At 40.6% G+C, this 19,582-nt stretch overlaps 1 protein-coding gene across 3 annotated transcripts in view; it reads left to right on the forward strand.

The window, feature by feature from the left end:
• Positions 1-19,582, forward strand: part of RYR2 (ryanodine receptor 2) — a 609,490-nt gene that overhangs the window by 304,516 nt on the left and 285,392 nt on the right. For all 3 annotated transcript variants that reach the window (XM_079107027.1, XM_079107029.1, XM_079107028.1), the window contains exons 14-16: positions 1,547-1,668; positions 5,706-5,889; positions 15,595-15,730. In XM_079107027.1, coding sequence (XP_078963153.1) covers positions 1,547-1,668; positions 5,706-5,889; positions 15,595-15,730 — 442 coding nt within the window. The remainder of the gene's footprint in view (positions 1-1,546; positions 1,669-5,705; positions 5,890-15,594; positions 15,731-19,582) is intronic.

Raw genomic sequence — 19,582 nt, forward strand, 5'->3', positions numbered from 1 at the left:
AAGTCATGTTATGTTGCCCAGGCTGGTCTTAATTCCTGGGCCCAAGTCACCCCCAGCCTCAGCCTCCTGAGTAGGTGGGACTACAGCTGCCTGCCACCCTACCTGGCTATACTGATTATTCTTAATTTGCTATGAATCCATCCTTTTCCTCTGGAATACACAATTATTGGCATCTTTATTTTTTCCTGCTGTAGAATCGCACATAGTATTATATTCTTATAATTAATTTTCCTTCTTCTTTGGTTTTGTTTTCTATTTTATTTTTAACTTGGTTAGTGAGAGGCTTATTTATCTTCTCAAAAACTCAAATTTGTGTTTATTCATCCTTTCTAGCACTTTATTTCTAGATCATTAATTTCCCCTTTTATCTTCATAAATTCCACTTTTTCACTTTATTTGACTTTCTTTTTATGAAAGTCTTAAAATGAGTAGTGAGCTCTGTCATTTCCTAATGAAGGCATGGAAGCGTATAATCTTGTGGGGGGGGGGGGCTGGAGACCAAATCTAAATCCTGGCACAGGCTAGGCGAGAGCCCTACCCTGAGCTCCAGCCCTGGATCTTTTTTCTTTTCATTTTGAGACAGAGTCTCACTAAGTTGCTGAGGCTGACCTCCAACTTGTCATCTTCCTGCCTCAGCTGGGATCACTGTGCCTGGCTATTATGTAGCCTTTGACTGCAAATTATCTTTGTCTCACTGAGTTTGGTGTTGGGAGTTCCTCTGTACTTGCTTCCTAGATAGCGTGCAATTTTAGTTGTGATCGCTGATTTCAGTTCATGCACTTGACTAGGTGTCCTGAGCCACCTTACTGGAAGTGTCCCCTAAAGGGGGGGCAAGCTCTGAGAAGCACATGCTGGAAGGTTCTGCTCACATACAGCGCACAATTGAGCCATGCTGTGGAATCTGGAAAGTGGGGCGCATTGCAAAGACAAGGCAGGAGGGAGATCCGGGCATGGGGTGGGCCTTTAAATTGCCCTGATGTCTTTCTTCCTGATTGGGTGTTGGTTCCACATGTGTGTGCACCCTGTAAAATTCATCCAGCCATTTACTTACGATGTTTGCACTTACCTCTCCTAACGTTTTCTTATTAGAAAGTTCAAAACGTAGAACCTAACAGAAGAGCTTATGAAAACATTCGGTTTGGAACTTGGGAAGCATTGCTCAGTGCCTGGTGCTCAGTCAACCTCTTGGGGACGGCTGTGTAGCCTGTGCTGCTGCAGGAACGGGACGTGTGATCTTCCCTTTGCAGCGCGTTCACGGGGCCAGAGATCATTTGTTGAATGGAGGCAGGTGGAAATTCCCTGCTGTTCTGTTCAGCTCTATTTATTGACTCAGCGTGTAAAACAATGACTGAATGAATCCATCGCAGGCCAGGTTCTACAGGGACTGTGTGTGTTACTCACTCTTAGCACACACAGGCACGGGGACACTTCTACCTGCCTTTTGATTCTGTTTGGGTCACTGCTCAGCGTTTGGGGAGCACAGGGTCTTCATGCTGGCATGGAACAGGCGCATGGGGACCATGGCGTTATTTCTGCTTTCTTGCAGGCGATTATGCACCACGAAGGCCACATGGACGATGGCTTGAACTTGTCTAGGTCTCAGCACGAAGAGTCACGCACAGCCCGAGTCATCCGGAGCACGGTCTTCCTCTTCAACAGATTTATAAGGTACTTCTGCTTTTGTTGTCCTGGTGGTTGACTTTATTGTCATTTTCTTCCTGGGTTTACAGGTCCACAATTCCACAATGTAAATATACAGTGAGGGAGGGCGGCAGATAAAAAATGCTGCTTAGACAATAGCACGCCTCTTTTCATTGAAGGAGAAAGGAACTGATGCATGTCATTCGCAATCGACAGCTCCAGGTCGGGGTTACTCTGCAACTTGTTTTTGTGCTAGACTTACTTCATTCCCTTTTGCAGAGAGAATAATGAAGCCTAGATGCTTGATGAGTTTCAAAGTACATTAAAAAATAGTGATCCTTGTATTAACTGATTTTTCCACCTAATGATTGAAACAGTTACGTGTCCACACACTAAATCAAACTTGTGGCCTGTGTTTTCTGATAACATTCTATCAGCACACCTTGTGGCCTATACAGAATAGATATCCTCTGTCTCTTTAAATTTGCAAATTTGATTAGGACGATTTTCTTGAGATTTTATATATACGGATAAATCAAAATAATGAAGATGTTAAAAGCAAAGTATACATTTTTACGAATTTGTATACATCTTGTTATTTAAAATTTGCTTTTGCAAACTTTGGGAATGGATGTATTTTATGTTTATTGACTATAAATCATTTTCACTGACTTGTTAATGTTTCTATGAGGCTATTATGAGCTTTTAAGTTAATTTCTTATCATCATATAAAAATTGCAAATACTTTCTTATAATGTATTAGTTTGGAAAAGAACTTGAAGGTGTTTTATTATAGTAGCTAAATTAATAAACCATTTTTGACTTTGCAATGTAAGAAAGATCTTCCCTACCCAATATTATATTACCATCCATTTAATGATTATCTGCTTTTTTAAACCACCTGACGTGTGTGTGTGTGTGTGTGTGTGTGTGTGTGTGTGTGTGTGTGTTGGGAGGGTGTTTATATGACTGAAGAATGTGCATAGCATGCAGCCTCATGCTGCCCCTAGTGTTTATTCCATTTCTTTGCCTCATTTAAACCTTAAACTTCATCAGATGGAGTAAGTCTTAGAGACTTAGAGTTGGGGTAAGGTGTCATTTTTATATTTATTGTTTATATTACTTGTATTAATGGCATTATTCTATATGGTACTTCTTGCAGTAAGTAGGAAAAGTTACAGAAGTGATGAAAACTGAGTATTAGATGAACTCTAATGACAAAATTAATATGGAATTTCAGGCAGAAACCTTAGAATAGTTGCAGTTTTATTATTTTTACTGACTGATGAAGGGGAAGTTCAGTATTACAAAATGATGTTTTCTTCATGTAAATGATACATTTTAAATGTTTTGAGCATTATAAAGTTCAAAGTTAACTTATTAATTCTTAATAAGCCTTTTATTGTTTCTAAAATGCAAGTTTTTGATGTAGTCAGAAAAATTTAAACAAAGATGATTACTTTGCAGTGAAATATTGTTATCCAGTTATATTGATAAAGAAAGCAGAAATTTGAATATTTCTGTGCATTGATTTTTGTCATGACCAATGAGTACTACTGTATCAACTAGAGCAGGGCTGTTCTTTTTTTTTTTTTTTTTTTTTATGGTAACTGCTTCATGTATTTTTTTTAACAAGCTTTTTACCTTGAAATAATTTTTATTCAAAAGCATCACATTTTAACATGCTTTCCAGACACATTCAAAACTGTGAGTTTTAAACACTGAGAATCTCAGTAAGCTCAACAAATTATCACATTCCTATTTGCTAGTGTTTTGCTTCAAAGGTGAGAAAGTACACCTTATTCTCCTATCTTAATCTAATTTTTAGATTGGAAAACGTTTATTTTGGATAATTGAAAGGCACTTCAGTAGGTTGTTTACCAATCAATATGTAATTTTTTGAATTAACATCAATAGAACATTTTTTAACTGCTAGCAGTTAAACAATATAGTAGCTGGTGTCAGTGATCACAGTACTGGAAAGAATTCCTCTTCAAAAGTAAACAAACATTGATCTATCTGTCTCTTTTGGTGCCAATACCATGCTGTTTTTGTTACTACTGCTCTATAGTAGAGTTTAAGTTCTGGTATAGTGATTCCTCCTACATCACTCTTCCTGCCCAGTATTGCTTTGGCTATTCTGGGTCTTTTATTCTTCTAATGAGTTTCATGATTGCTTTTTCTGTCTCTATGAGAAATGTCATAGGGATTTCAATTGGAATTGCATTAAATCTGTATAGCGGCTTTGGAAGTATGGCCATTTTGATAATATTAATTCTGCCTATCCAAGAACATGGAAGATCTTTCCATCTTTTAAGGTCTATCAGTGGTACAGGATAGAAGACACAGAGACATACCCACATAAGTACAGTAACCTCATACTAGACAAAGGAGCCAAAAACTTACAGTAGAGAAAAGACAGTCTGTTCAACAAATGGTGCTGGGAAAACTGGAATCATATACAGGAAAATGAAATTAAACCCCTATCTCTCACCCTGTACAAAACTCAACTCAAAATGGATCAAGGATCTAGGAATTAGACCTGAGACCCTTCACCAAATAGAAGCAAATGTAGGCCCAAATCTCCATCACATTGGCTTAGGACCAGACTTTCCTAACAAGACCACCAAGCGCAAGAAATAAAACCAAGAATCAATAAATGGGATAGATTCAAACTAAAAAGTTTTTTCTCAGCACAGGAAACAATTAATAATGTGAAAAGAGAGCCTACAGAGTGGGAGAAAATCTTTTCCACACACACTTCAGACAGAGCACTCATCTCCAAAGTTTATAAAGAACTTCAAAAACTTTACATCCAAAATACAAAGAACCCGATCAATAAATGGGCTAAGGAAATGAGCAGACTCTTCACAGAAGAAGATATACAGGTGATCAACAAAGATATGAAAAAGTTCTCATCATCCCTAGTAATTAGAGAAATGTAAATTAAAACCACCCTAAGATTTCATCTCACTCCAATAGAATGGCTATTATTAAGAGCACAGCAACAATAAGTGTTGGCGTGGATGTGGGGAAAAAGGCACACTCGTACATTGCTGGTGGAGTTGCAAACTGGTGCAGCCACTGTGGAAAGCAGTATGGAGAATCCTAAGAAAACTTGGAATGGACCCACATTTTGACCCAGCTATCCCACTCCTCAGTTTATACCCAAAGGACTTAAAATCAGCATACTACAGTGATGCAGCCACATCAATGTTCATAGCAGCTCAATTTACAATAGCTAGATTGTGGAACCAACCTAGATGCCCTTCAATTGATGAATGGATAAAAACTGAGGTATATATACACAACAGAATATTACTCAGCCATAAAGAAGAATAAAATTATGGCATTTGCTGGTAAATGGATGAAGTTGCAAAATATCATGCTAAGTGAAATAGGCCAAGCCCAAAAAACCAAAGGCAGAATGTTTTCTCTGATAAGTGCATGACAATATATAATGAGGGGGATGATGGGGGGTAGACAAGAATGAAGGAACTTTGAATGGTGTAGAGGAAAAAGGGGTGGGAGGGGTGGGGATGGAAAAACAGTAGAATGAAACAGAATTACCCTACGTATATGTATGATTACATGAATGGTGTGAGTCTACATTGTGTACAACCATGGAAATGAGAAGTTGTACCCCATTTGTGTACCATGAATCAAAATGTGTCTGTGAAAATAAAAAAAAATATTTTAATTAAAAACGGTAAACAAACATCAAGCAAACGTCAGAATTATGAATCAGGGAAGATGTGGCTTCAAGCCTTAAAGTATATAGTGCTTTAAAATGAAGTGTTGACCTCTAGATATCCAGACCACTGGTTTTGTGGGCGTGGGTCCTACGCCTCTGGGTGAGGGGCTTCTGGCAGGGGATGTGACACCCGTGGTGACCTTGCTGTCGCTCAGGGATGCGTCATCCTTGCTGCTGGAGGACAGGAGGCCCTTCCTTCCATGTGCCGTCCAGTGGCAGAGGAAGCGAGTAACCCTGTGCGGCTGTCAATCAAAGGACAGTAACAGAGAATCGTGGGTCAGTGACAGAAAGATGTCTGCTGTGATTCCAGGGGCCTGGACGCTCTCAGCAAGAAGGCCAAGGCCCCCGCGGCCGACCTGCCCATCGAGTCGGTGAGCCTGAGCCTGCAGGACCTCATCGGCTACTTCCACCCGCCCGAGGAGCACCTGGAGCACGAGGACAAGCAGAACCGGCTGCGCGCCCTGAAGAACCGGCAGAACCTCTTCCAGGAGGAGGTGAGTCTGCGCCGGCTCCTCCCTGCTCTTCTTGCTGTGGAAGGTTCTCCTCTTTCCACTGCGGTGGAGGGAGCAGGTAAGCTGCTGCACAGGGAAGCACGCCTGGCGGTCCACGTTGATTTCAGTGGTGTTGATTTCACAGGGCGGGACTTGCCGCTCCCCTGGGAGGGGCCTGTACTGTGATCGCAGCCCTCAACTGGCCATTCGTGAGCACTGTGCTTTGCTCCACGTTGGTTACACAAATACAGAGCCTCGAACAAGACACAGGCGGTTCTCAGCGCTGTGCAGGGGCCTGGGGACTTCCTGCAGGTGATGCTTCAGGACCACAGGAGCTTCGTGTGCAGAGGGAGCTGCACTGGAGATGCCCGCACCCCAGGAGGAGGCTGAGCAATGTGTTCCCTCTGGGAACAGGGCACCCCAAACTGTCGTTTTTACTGGCATAAGTTTCATTTCTATGTCTGATTTTATTTCACCAAACATCCACTGCTAAAGAGATCGTGAGCCATCCTTTAAAACAGAATAAAAGAAGGACCAAGCGATAGGGCCATTGTCCCCACGCTGTGTCAAGCTGGTCCCACATGTTCCAGAGCTTCGGGGGAGGTGATGTCAGGGTGGACAGGAACACCTGGAGGTCAGCAGGACTGGAAGTTCTTGTCCCTGTTCCCTGATGGGGAACAGTGCATTCTTCTATGATGAAAAGTATGTTTGCAAAAGTGTCTAAGAAAAAAGATTAGAGGACATTGCTGAGAGCCCATAATCCCTAAAGCCATTTTTTAGTTTTAAGGCTGTTTTCTGATACCTTTGAAACTGACATTAATTTTTGAGATTTTTTTCACTACTTGTGAGAAAGACATAGTAGAACGGAGACCACAGTGGCACAAAAGTAAAGAACATGTCAACAAAAACCAGTAGCGCTGTGGAGTGAGGCATTGGAGCTTTTAACTTTATATAAAGGTGCCAAGTTATTGCACTGCTTATTTACTTTCTGGAAGAATTAAACCTAAATTTTAAATGTTGATTTAAATATTATTGACTTCATATTGGATTAGGTTATTTTTGCTTTCTTTCCTCAGTTTCTCATGTAAGACAGTCTTAATAGGACCTAGAAATGGTTTTAGGTCCATGACACCTCTTAAATTCTCTGCATGAAATAAAGCTGATTTGATTGGTCATTTCTTTTTAGCTTTTCCTTTTAAGTACTTCACCTTATTTTGAAAACCTCAATCTAGGAATAATAATAAATAAAAGCATATTTTAAAAATCAGGTTGCTTTTTAGGACATTGTATAATGAAATGTTTCAGATCTTTTTTTCTTCCTTTTTTATTGGTGCATTATAGTTTTACTTAATAGTGGGATTTGTTGTTACATATTCATGCATGCACACAATAAAATAATATAATTTGTTCAGTATAATTTTCCAATATTCCTCTTTCCTTCCTGTCTTCCCTGCTCCTGGTTCCTGTCTTCTACTCTGTTGATCTCCCTTTGATTTAAGTGAGATACCCCCTTACACCTTTCTTTTCCTTTTTCTCTATAGCTCCCACCTGCGAGAGAAGACATACTACCCTTGCCTTTCTGAATTTCACTTATTTCACTTAACATAATGTTCTCAAGTTCCATCCATTTTCCTGCAAATTACTTACTATGATTTTTCTTTATGGATAAATAAAACTTCATTGTGTGTGTGTATCTCACATTTTCCTCATCCATTTATCCACCGATGAACTCCTAGGCTGGTTCATGGTTTGGCTATTATGGATTGTGCTGCTATGAACATGGATTTACCATAGTGGGCAGACTGATTTTTTAGGGTAAATACTAGGTGGTGGTAGAGCTGGGTCATAAGGTGATTCTATTCCTAGTCTTTTGACAAACCAACATACTGATTTCCACTGTGGTTATACCAATTTACAATACCACCAATAGTGCAAAAGTGTTTATTTTTCTCCACATCCTCTCCAGCATTTATTATTGTTTGTATTTTTGATGGCCGCTATTCTAACTGGAGTGAGATGAAATCTCAGTGTAGTTTTGAATTGCATTTTCCTAATTGCTAATGATGTTGAACATTTTTTCATCTATTTGTTGATCCTTTTTGTTTCTTCTTTTGAGAAAAGTCTGTTTTGTTCATTTGCATGTTTATTAATGGGGCTGTTGTTTGGTGTTTTAAGTTTTTTGAGTTCCTAATATATTCTGAATATTAATCCCCTGTCTAAGGAACGATTGGCAACGATCTTCCATTCAGTAGGCTTTCTTTTTACATTCTTAATTGTTCCCTTTGCTTTGCAAAATCTTTTTAATTTAATGCCAATTTATTAACTTATTTCCTGAGCTTTAGAGGTCCTGCTGAGAAAATCATTGCCTGTTCTTGTAATGTTGGAGTGTTGACCCTACATTTTCTTCAGGGAGTTCCACAATTTCTGATTCAATTCTTAGGTCATTAATCCATTTTGAGTTGAGTTTTATGCAGGGTGGGAACGAAGGTCTAGTCTCCTTCTACATATGGATAACCAGTTTTCCCAGAAACATTGTTTTAAAAGCCTGTCTTTTTTCCAATGTATGTTTTTTTATTATTATTATTATTATTATTATTATTATTATTATTTAGCTTTTAATTTTTTACAGACTGCATTTTGATTTATTGTACACAAATGGGGTACATAATTTCATTTCTATGGTTGTACACAATGTAGATTCACACCATCCGTGTAATCATACATGTACATAGGGTAATGATGTCTGTCTCATTCCACCATTTTTCATACCCCCCTCCCTCTCATTTCCTTCTACATAATCTAAAGTTCCCCCATTCTTCTCTCATTCCCTACCCCCCACCCCCATTATATATCATTCTGCACTTATCAGGGAAATCATTTGGCCTTTGGTTTTTTGGGCTTGGCTTATTTCACTTAGCATGATATTCTCCAATTCCATCCATTTATTTGCAAATGCCATAATATTATTCTTCTTTTTGGCTGAATAGTATTCCATTGTGTATATATATACCAGAGTTTCCTTATCCATTCATCTGTTGAAGGGCATCTAGTTTGATTCCACAATCTAGCTATTGTGAACTGAGCTGCTGTAAACATTGATGTGGCTGTGTCACTGTAGTTTGCTGATTTTAGGTCCTTTGGGTATAAACCAAGGAGTGGGATAACTGGGTCAAAAGGTGGGTCCATTCCAGGTTTTCTTAGAATTCTCCATACTGCTTTCCAGAGTGGCTGCACCAATTTACAACTCCACCAGCAATGTAAAAGTGTGCCTTTTCCCCCACATCCACACCAACATCTATTATTGTTTGTGTTCTTGATAAAAGCCATTCTAATTGGAGTAAGATGAAATCTTAGAGTTGTTTTAATTTGCATTTCTCTAATTACTAGAGATGTCCAATGTATGTTTTTGTCACCTTTGTCAAGGATCCAATGTCTGCAGATGTGTGGGTGTGTCTCTGTGTCTTCTTTTCTGTTACTTTGGTCTGTGTTTCTGTTTATATGCCAGTACTATGCAGTTCTTGGTACTTCATCTCTGTAGTATAATTTGAATTCAGGTATTGTGATTCCTTTAGCTTTGCATTTTTGGCCTAGAATTGCTCATTGCTCTGGCTTTTGGTTCTTCTGGGTCTTTTATTGTTCCAAATGAATTTTAGGATTTTTTTTCTAGTTCTATGAAGAACATTCCTTGTATTGTGATGGAGATTTCATTGAATCTGTCTATTGCTTTTGACAGTATGGTCATTTTAACAATATTCTGCCAACTCATGAACATGTGAGGACTTTGCATCTTCTAAAGTCTTCTCCAATTTCTTTCTTCTATGTTCTATATTTTATATTACACAGGTCTTTCATCTCTTCAGATTTATTCCTAGGTATTTTAAATTTTTGAGGCTATTTTGAATGGGATTGTTTCACTGATTTATTTCTGATGTATAGGAAAGCTGTTGATTTTGTAACTTGTAACTTCACTGAATTTGTTTATTAACTCAAGCAGTCTTCTGGTATAGTTTTTTGGATTTTCTAGTATAGAAGACATCTATGAACAGGGATGATTTGACTTTTCTTTCCTATTTTTATCTCTTTTATTTCTTTCTCTTCCTAATTGCTCTGGCTAGAATTTCTAATACACGAATAGGAGTGGAGAGTGGACATTCTTGTCTTATTCTGGGTTTTAAGTGAAATGCTTTCATTTTCCCCCCATTCATTATGATGTTGGCTTTGGGTTTAACATATATACCTTTTATGATGTTGAGGTAGGTTCCTTCTGTCTTTAGTTTCCTCAGTGTTTTTATCATGAATGGGTGCTGAATTTTGTTGAAGGCCTTCTCTGCATCTATTGAGATGATATGTGATTTTTCTCCTTAATTCTCTCATGTGGTGAATTACATTAATTGATTTACGTCTGTACCATTCTTCCACTCCTGGGATAAAGCCAACTTGGTGATGATGTACAATATTCTTAACATGCTGTTACATACAATTTGCTAATACTTTATTAAGAATTTTTGCATCTCAGTTCATCAGGGATATTGGTTGATAGTTTTCTTTGCTTCCTGTGCCCTTATCTGGTTTTGGTATGATTGAGATACTGGCATTATAGAGCAAATTTAAAGTGTTCATTCTCTTCCCATTTCATGGAATAATTTGGGGAGCAGTGGAATTAGTTCTTGTTGAAAGGTCTAATTCAGGTGAGAATCCTTCTGGTCCCTGGCTTTTCTTCATTGGAAGACTTTTACTGCTTCTATTTCATTTCTCGTTATTGATCTGTTTAAATTTTCTATGTCCTCCTATTCAGTTTGACAGGTCATGTGTATCTAAAAACATTTCCATTTCTTTCAGACTTTTCTTTATTTGAGGGTAAGTTTCTGAAATAGTTCCTAATGATCCTATGGATTTCCGGGATGTTTGTGGTGATTTCTTCTTTTTCATTTTTAATTTTATTAATTTGGGTCTTCTTTTTCTTTTGGTTTGTTTAGCTTAGGCCTTACCAATCTAGTTTATCTTTTTGAAAAAAACAACTCTTTGTTTTATCAATTCTTTGTATTTTTATTCTCAAATACATCAATTTCAAACTTGATCTTAATTATTTCCTGCCTTTTTACTGGTTTTGAAATTTGTTGTTGTTGTTTCTTTTGTTTTTTAGGTGCCTCGAGATACATTTAATTTTTTCATTGTTTTGGATCTTTCCGATTTCCTTATGTATGCCCTCACGGCTGTAAACTTTCCTTTTAGAGCTGACATCATACTGTCCCAGAGGTTCTGGTGTGTTGGATCATTATTCTCTTTTGATTCCAGGAACTTTTAAATTTCTCCCCTGATTTCTTCTATCACCCATTTATTATTCAGAAGTGTATTCAATCTCTATGTTTATATACTTTGTTTAGGTTTTTTGGTATTGGTTTTTAATTTCATTCCATTATGATCAGAATTTATGTGATGAATCATCTTTTTTTGGTAGTTGGTAAATGTTGCTTTGTGACCTAAAATAGGGCCTGTTTTGGAGAAGATTTTATGAGCCTCCGAGAAGAAAGTATATCTGACTGTTGTCAGATGAAATGTTCTATAGATGTCTGTTGAGTCCTTTTTTATAAAAATTTTTAGGTCTGAAAAGTCTTTACTGAGTTTATGTCTGGATAACTATCTAGTGGTGAGAGGGATGTATTTATTGTAATCACCTAATATTGTACTTGGATCTATCTGAGGCTATAATTAGAGTAGTGTCTCTTTTATGGAATTAGGTTGACCAATGTTTGGGGCATAAATATTTATTATTGTTATATCATCTTGCTGGATTGTTCCTTTACCAATAAGAAGTGACCTTCCTGGTTTCTTGTGTTTAATTTTTACTTGCATTCTGCTTTACTGGATATGAAAGGGGCTAGTTCTGCTGGTTTTGAGACTCTCTTCTCATGGAATATCAATTTCCATCCTTTCACTGTGACCGTCTTTGCCTGTAAGTTATGTCTCTTGTAAGTAGTATACAGTTACATCTTGTTTTTTTAATCCATTCTACCAGTCTATATCTTTTATTGGAGACTTCAGAGCATTTACCTTCAGTATTGTTACAGAGAGATGTTTATTAATTTTTGCCATTTGAATTCATTTTTTATGTTTAATTTGGTCCTGGTTCTCATTTGCTTAACTACTCTTCAAATGAGATTTGTTCATTTGTGAACTCTAGAGTTTGTTTTTTATTTCTGTGGTGTGTAATATTTCTGTAAGTATTTTCTGTAGTGCCAACTTAGTAGTCATGTATTCTTTTGGTTTCTGCATATATTAGAAGTTCATTTCTTTTTTGATTCTGAGGGATAGGTTTGCTGGATATAGCAATCTTATTTGACAGTTATTTTCTTTTGGGACTTGGGACACATCATTCTAAGCATTCCTGGATTTTAGAGTTCATGCTGAGAAATCAGAAATGATTCTGATTGGCTTGCCTCTAAATGTGACCGGACATTTTTCTCTTGAGGTTTTCAAAATTCTATTCTTTCTCTTTATGTTAAGCATTTTAATTACAATGCATCATTTAGAAGGTTTTGTTGTTGTTGTTTTGTTTTGTTTTTTTTTTGATCTTGTCTATTTGGGGTTCTGTATTTGGGCGTTCATCTCATTGTCAAGGTTTGGAAATTTTTCTGTTACTATTTCTGTTACATGGATCAGGTTATCCATGCCATTAGCTGTAACTCGTAACCCAATTTGATTCTTAAATTTGGTCTCTTAATGTTGTCCCAGAGTTCTTGTTAACCCTATCATCGTTACTTATTTTCTTTCCTTTAATACTGCCTGAATGTTCAAGACTGGCGCTTGTCTTTCAGCTTTGAGATTCTGTATTCAGTATGATCTACTCTAATAGAGACTTTCAAATGAGCATTTTGTTTGATTTATTCTTTCATTTCAAGATTTCTGTTTGGTTCTTTTTTGATATGTGTAGCTCCTTATTGAATTTCTCACCCATATCCTTTATTAACTTTCTGATTTGTTCAGTTGTTACTTGTGTTCTCTTGGAATTCATTGCTCATTTTTATAATCATTCTTTTGAATTCTTTATGATACTTCATCCATTTCAATATTTTTGGAGTAAGTTGCTGGTGAGTTATGAACCTAGAAGGTATTGTGTTACTGTGTTTATTCATATTTCATGTATTCCTGGGTTGGATTTTATGTATCTTTTGGTATTGATTTCTCTTCCACTATAATGTGTGGGTCTTTTTAGGGCAAGACCTTCTCTTGCCAAAGTGTCTTCTCTCTGTTTTTGCTGCAGAATGTCCATGAGTGGAAACCAAGTGTCCTGCCAGTCGTTCCTACTTGGTACCTGATCATTCGTTTGAGGGTTTTGACTTTTCTGTTATTTGTAATAAAGTGTTGCTGAACTTTTAGTATGGTTATTTGGGTGTAGATCAAGGTGAGCTGTCTCTTGGCTGGGTTTAGTTCAGTAGCAGAGTTTCATTCCTTGTGAAGTTGTAGTTCTCCTGTAGATTCCCAGCACTTCACAGAAAAGCAGGAAAAACAAAACAAAATTGAATCAAACTATATGCAGCATTAAAATAAATATCCAGTGCCTAGTATGACATCTACCACACTAACTGCCCCAAAACAGGAATGATGAGGTCAGCCATTGCCAGCAGCAAACACAATAAATAGCTGTGAACAAGAACTGGCAGCTTAGTAAGGAGCAGGTTACAACTGTACCATCCATATAACTAATACCACAACAACATGAATGGGGGGGCAGGAGGGACATGAACCAAGTAGTTCTAAGAGACAGTAGAAATACAGTTCATCAAGAGAAAGGAAAATGTGATGGGAAGGTAAAAAAAAAGTTTGGAATTTTCAAAATGTGAACTGAGAGAATGCAGTAGAGCTGTAGCCAGAGGAGGTTATCAAGAGGGAGGAGAAAAATAGCAAAAACAAAAGCGGGAGAAAGAACAAGGGGATTTAGCTGTTAGAGGGAGAAGGAAGGAGAGAAAGAGAACAAAAACAAGCAAACAAGAGCAAAACAAAACAAAAAGTGTCATAACCCTCAAACAACAAGGCAAGGAAAAATAATTGCATTAAAAACGCTAAAGTTGGGAAAAAAGGAACACATATGTATGTGTGTGTATGCAATGAAGCAATCGTCACAGCAGGAACACCGAGAAGAAAAGAAGGGAAGGATGGTCTCTACTGAGGTGGTTAAAACTGTCCACGAAAGATGGATTGCCAAGGCCGATGCCCAAGGGTAGTTCTTTCCATTTCTTCCACGTACCCCTTAGAATTACCCCTTCCTGTTTTTGTGTTGCTCCCGGAGCTGCCAGCGGAGTGGCCTAGGCCTGGAGCTGGTGAGATGGCCTCAGCCTCCCTCTCTCCAGTGGGAGCTGGGAAGGACGCGAAGCACTGTCCTCTGAGTTCTGTCTGCACAGAGCATCTCCATGCACCCCCAGCGTGGGCCTGTGCAGAGTTCTGGGAGGGGAGTTCCGTGGTGGGGCTTAGGTCTAATCAGGCCTCGGGGGCTTTGCTGGGTGGTGTCTGCTCTGGGGAGATTAGACCAGCACACCCCGGGGGCCTGGCAGCTCCTGATCCCTGCTGGAGTCCGGATCTCAGGATCCTCCAGGGATTCTTCTCCAATTCTCCAGCCCCCTGCTGCCACCAACCCAGCCTTCCTAGGCTTAGTCCCAGAGTGTGTTCACACCGGCTTCTTTAGAGTCCTGACCCACTACTGCTGATCACATGAGCCACAGACTGGAAGGAGACTCTAGTGTGTCTCCCCTCAGTATTTCTGACTTGAATCCCCCTGGGTACAGTCTTCTCTGTGCCTGTTTTAATCATGTGCTGCTAGGTGCACCCTAGGCCCCAGGGCAGGTGCTTGCTGGGACTCTGGCAGTATTAGCTGTGACCTCCCGAGTCTGCAGCAGCACTGATATCTCCTCCAGGTGGCTCCATGGGCCTCAGCTGTCCATGGCCAGTTGAGAAACACAGAGCGCTATTCAGATCCCGGTTCCCAGTGCAGCCTCTGGAGCAGTTGGTCCAGGCAGCTGCTCCGGCACACAGGTCTTTCTGTCCTTTGTGTTTCTCTGTTGTCCCTCCCCTCTCTGGTGGACCAGCGCTGCTACAGCCAAGTTGGCTCCAGCGTCCTCTTTCTTATTCTCTGGTCAATGAATCCAAATTTCTGATTCTCTCAGATACTGTGTGTAATGCTACAAGGTCGGCGGATCCCCCGTCACCCACACCATTGGGTAGTAGCGGTCCTGGTGTTGAACCCTAAGCCACGGAGCAACCGGAAATGCCGCTGCCCTCCACTATCCTCAGTTAACTGATTTATAATGATTTTCTTTTTAAATCTTTGCATGGGCTTTTCTTTAACTCACTATGTCTTTAATTCAGTAATCATAATAAGCCTAAGAGCAAGGCTCTGCTCCGATGCTTACTTAACAGTGCACTGCCATTTATGCAGGACTGGTGTAAGTCTAGCATGAAACCTGCAAAAGTCGTCCTGAAGTGAGTATGTCTATGTGATTCTTCCCTTCCCGTTTGAAAATGACACTCGAGGTTTAAAATCCCTCGAATCCTTTGAATATCGCTTCCTGTGCGAATACGTTTCTTGCCGTCCTTTAAGTAAGCTATCTCAGTTTTCTCCGTGATTAACAGGCACACTGTGAGCCAGCCTTCTTTCTCGGGTCGGGCAGCATTGTCCCTGTCAGCACTGGCTTCTGATGGGTTCTCTACCTCCAGGGCATGATCAGCCTCGTGCTGGAGTGCATCGACCGCCTGCACGTCTACAGCAGCGCCGCACACTTCGCCGACGTCGCGGGGCGAGAGGCTGGGGAGTCCTGGAAATCCATCCTGAACTCTCTGTACGAGTTGCTGGGTAAGGACGGACCTGGGGTTCTCCAGGCCACTGGGTTGGCCTGTTTAACACGGGCGCATATAGTTACAGCAGTTTTATAACGTGTTCCCCATGAGGACTAAATATTTACTAATAACTAAGATGTTAACTATCTAAATCTGTCTGAGAGAGGAAGGTAGCTGGAGTAACAGGTGGCTTGGGTAAGGGCGGAGGCTGTCTGTGCTGTGGTTTGTGCAGATCAGGGGTCGCTGTGTGGATGTGGATTAAATATTTCCCCTTTGTTCTAGAGTTAACATCCGAGCCTCCCTCTCATGGCAGGGATCTGCTCAATCTCCTTCCCCGGCCTCAATGGGGTCTGCTTTTCTCAGTTGCTAAGTGCACTTAACCTAAGTTAAGTGACACTGGGGTGGTTTCTGCCACGTTCCTGTTGCACAGTTGCAGACCCAGGCCTTTGCTATTCTGGGCCTGAGCTATTGCAGTAGCTTCTCCTTGTCTCTTATCCAGAACTGGGAGGGGCCTCAATTTTACTCTGTCTGCAAGTAGGCAACTCTCTGGGTCATGGGCATTTGTCCGTACTGCAGCACATGCCACGTTTCTTACTTGGCTGTGGGGTCCTGGTTTTGAAGGCAAGAACAGCTACTTTGTTTTTTGCAACTCTGTCATCCAACCTAAATTTCTTTGTAATGTACTTGAACTTCATTAAACTTTGTAGAGTCACAAATTTATCTGCTGAAACTCTGGTGCCTTGTTGACATAAGAAGAAACATGTGGCTAGGATTTCTGTGAGCACAATCAAGGACCCTGAAGTTTTACAGGGGTCTGGATTCATTATTTTACCCACAGCATCTTCAGGATAGGATTTCTGGTGGCAAAATACTAAACAGTATGTTTTTCTCTAAGTGCAGAAGTTAGAGCACTAAATTCATGAATGAGGGTCAGAGTGGAGTGGGTTTTATTTTTACCAGCACAGTGTAACTTGACCTGGTGACACCAGATGCATTCCTCAAAGGAGGTGCTTTGTGAAGAAGTGTGTCATCTGCGTGTCTAAGGGTAGAGCGGGTCATGCACAGAGGAATTGTGGGTAAGCTGAGGTGATATGATCTTACCTTTTCCCGTCAACTATTCCCACAGTCTCTGTTGGTCCCTTCGGCAGGACGTGTGCTCATGTGTCCATGAGCAGTGAACTTGAGCCAAGGAATCATGATGATTTTCAGGTGGCCTTAGAAAGTCTGCCACAGCAAAGTCCACACTTGAGCCTTATCCTTCTGAGCTGCGTACCCTCCAGTCTGTACTCCCCAAACTCCATGGCATAACGTGGGGACTAAGCAGGATCTTTGTAGATGCCTCCACTAAGGGCTGGGCTTGGGTGTGAGCACAGCTCCTCACTGTGACTAGTTCTGTGGTGTGCTTCTGTGAGAACATGGCCAGAGATGCGACTTTAAAAGGGCTTCGTCAAACAGAAAGAGGCTGAGCAGTTGCAGATGGAATGGTGTGTCTGTTGGGACATGTTCCGTCAGGGTAACTGAGTACCCTAATCCTGACCCTTAAGCCACAGAGGGGGCTTGTGGGCTCACGTACTTGGGACTCTGCCAGTGAGTTTAACCCAGGCCTCCGCCCTGCCTCCACTCTGCCTCTGTGATGGCTGGCCTCCTGCAGCTGGCTCCCTTTATGGCCTCTGCTGGCTGCTGTGTGTTCCCAGGGCTGTATGGTCCTCTGACATGAGGGAAGAAGGCTGCTCCTCACAGCTGACTTTGAGAAAGAGTGTGCCAGTTCCCACAGCCCCTGGTAAACCACAGTTCACATTTCATTGGCCTCACAGTGCCTGGCCTTGAAACCAGTCGTTCTGGCAGGGGAGGGAACTTTCCCAGTACTGGGTTTGACAGCCAGGGGCCCATTCCTGAAACTGCAATCAAGCCCCCCGCTGCTCTGCTCTGCCACTGATGTGACCTTTGGACATGATCACAGATTTGTGTCCCATTTCCTGCTCTTCAAAGTGGAGGAAGTGAAAGTACCTATTTTTTTAGGATCGTTGTGCTGATTACATAACTTAATGTAAGGCACTTGGAAACACGCTGGTCAGGTAGCCAGTGACACCCGTACTTATAATAAATAATGTAAAGTGGTCATAGTGAGTCCCCTTGCCACTGGGTGGCTTAACTTTGGTAAAGGTGTCAGAAGCTTAGCATATCACATTACTTTGCTCTTCTAACCATTATGCCCATTTCTTTGGACAGTTATGTCGTTACCTTTCCCTGTTGACAGGTAATATTTTCTTCTCCAAATTCTGCTTTCATTTTTCTCATTATTGCCTTTTAAATGGGTTTTTAAAAAGAAATCTCACTTAGACCTAGTGGATACAACAAGGAAAGTTCTGGATTAGTTTGTAGACATAGGATCGTTATTGTGGTTGTTCATCCATGCCAGACCCTAAATGATACAGTGGAACAACTCCTGATATGGTCTTCCCATTGTGTTATACGTTATAAGTAACCTAGTATTGAGGGAAGACGTTTGTAGATGATGTGCAAAAGCAACTCCATTTTACACAGGGGGCTTCAGTATCTGAGGGATTTTGTTCCTGTGGGTTTGTCCCCACTGGATATGGAGGGAGGACTGTCCTTGAGACCTGAGTGATGTTTAGATCCCAAAAGGTTTCTTGATGCTCTCTGCCTCCTCTCCTCCAATCTTTTTATTTTATTTAAATATTATTTTATTCTTTTTTGTCGTACGTGACAGTAGAATGCTTTTATACATTTTGATAGATCAGACATAAGTGGAGTGTCATCTCTCCTTTTTCTGAGTGTACACATTGCAGGATCACATTGGTCATGCAGTCATATATGTACATGAGGCAATAATGTCTGTCTCCTTCAATCTTAACTTCAGACTGCAGGAGTCTCATGCTCTCCCCCGCGAAGTCCACGGCCTCTGGCTGCCTGACGGCCTCTGAGCCTGGCTAGTAGAGCACCCCAGCCCTGCGCCTGGCCCTGCCCTGCCCTTCCTCCTGGTCTCACTTGCAGTTGCTCTGCCAGGGGTCCTCCCTGACCTTTCTTCCAATTGAGAATTGTACCTCCAAAATGTCTGGTGTTACTCTGTATCAGAGAAACTTGAACATTTATTACATATATGTGTCTCTTCCCTTAACTCTTTACATCTCATTTGATTAGGAAGGAATTTGATGTGCTGTTACCTAATCTGACATAGTAAGAATTTCCTGAAACTTTCCTTGAAGGAAGATAATAGGATAATAACCATGTATGTCACATGTCACTAAGAACACAGTGATTTCAGGCACATGAATACTTTTGACTTTTTAACTAATTTTTTTAATGGAACAAGAGAGAAATTCTAAGCATATTTCCCCCAAAATGAAAATGCCCCGTCTGTAAATACATTTACCTTCAATCTGCTCATGGCTGCTCCCGGGACATTCTGTTAATGGCCCGTCTCATACCTGCTTCTTCCAGGTAATCCGAGTCTATATTTAAATACTCAGGAAAGCCTCAATTTCCCTTCGGTCTGCCTTCTCAGCTTCTTAATTCCTATGTGTCTCCTGGTGGGACATCTTTTTATAACAGAGGCTGGCATGCTGGGTCACATGGACTTGGGGTCCTGTGAATCTTGGTGTGGATAGAAGGTCTTATTCTATTTGGGTTTCTATAACAAAAAAAAAAAAACATAAAATATAGTCACAGATGTTTGATTCTGGTTATCCTTGAGGCTGGGAAGTCCAAGTTCAAGGCTCCAGCAGATTCTGCGGTGAAAGGGGAGAGGATGTCTCTAGGGTCTCTGTCACAAGGGCATTAGTTGCATTCCTGGTCTCAAAGCACCCACCTTCCAAGGTCATCACCTGGGGGCAGGGTTTCAGCATAT

The sequence above is a fragment of the Sciurus vulgaris genome (assembly GCF_902686455.1).
Source record: "Sciurus vulgaris genome assembly, chromosome: 12".
Lineage (NCBI taxonomy): Eukaryota > Metazoa > Chordata > Mammalia > Rodentia > Sciuridae > Sciurus > Sciurus vulgaris.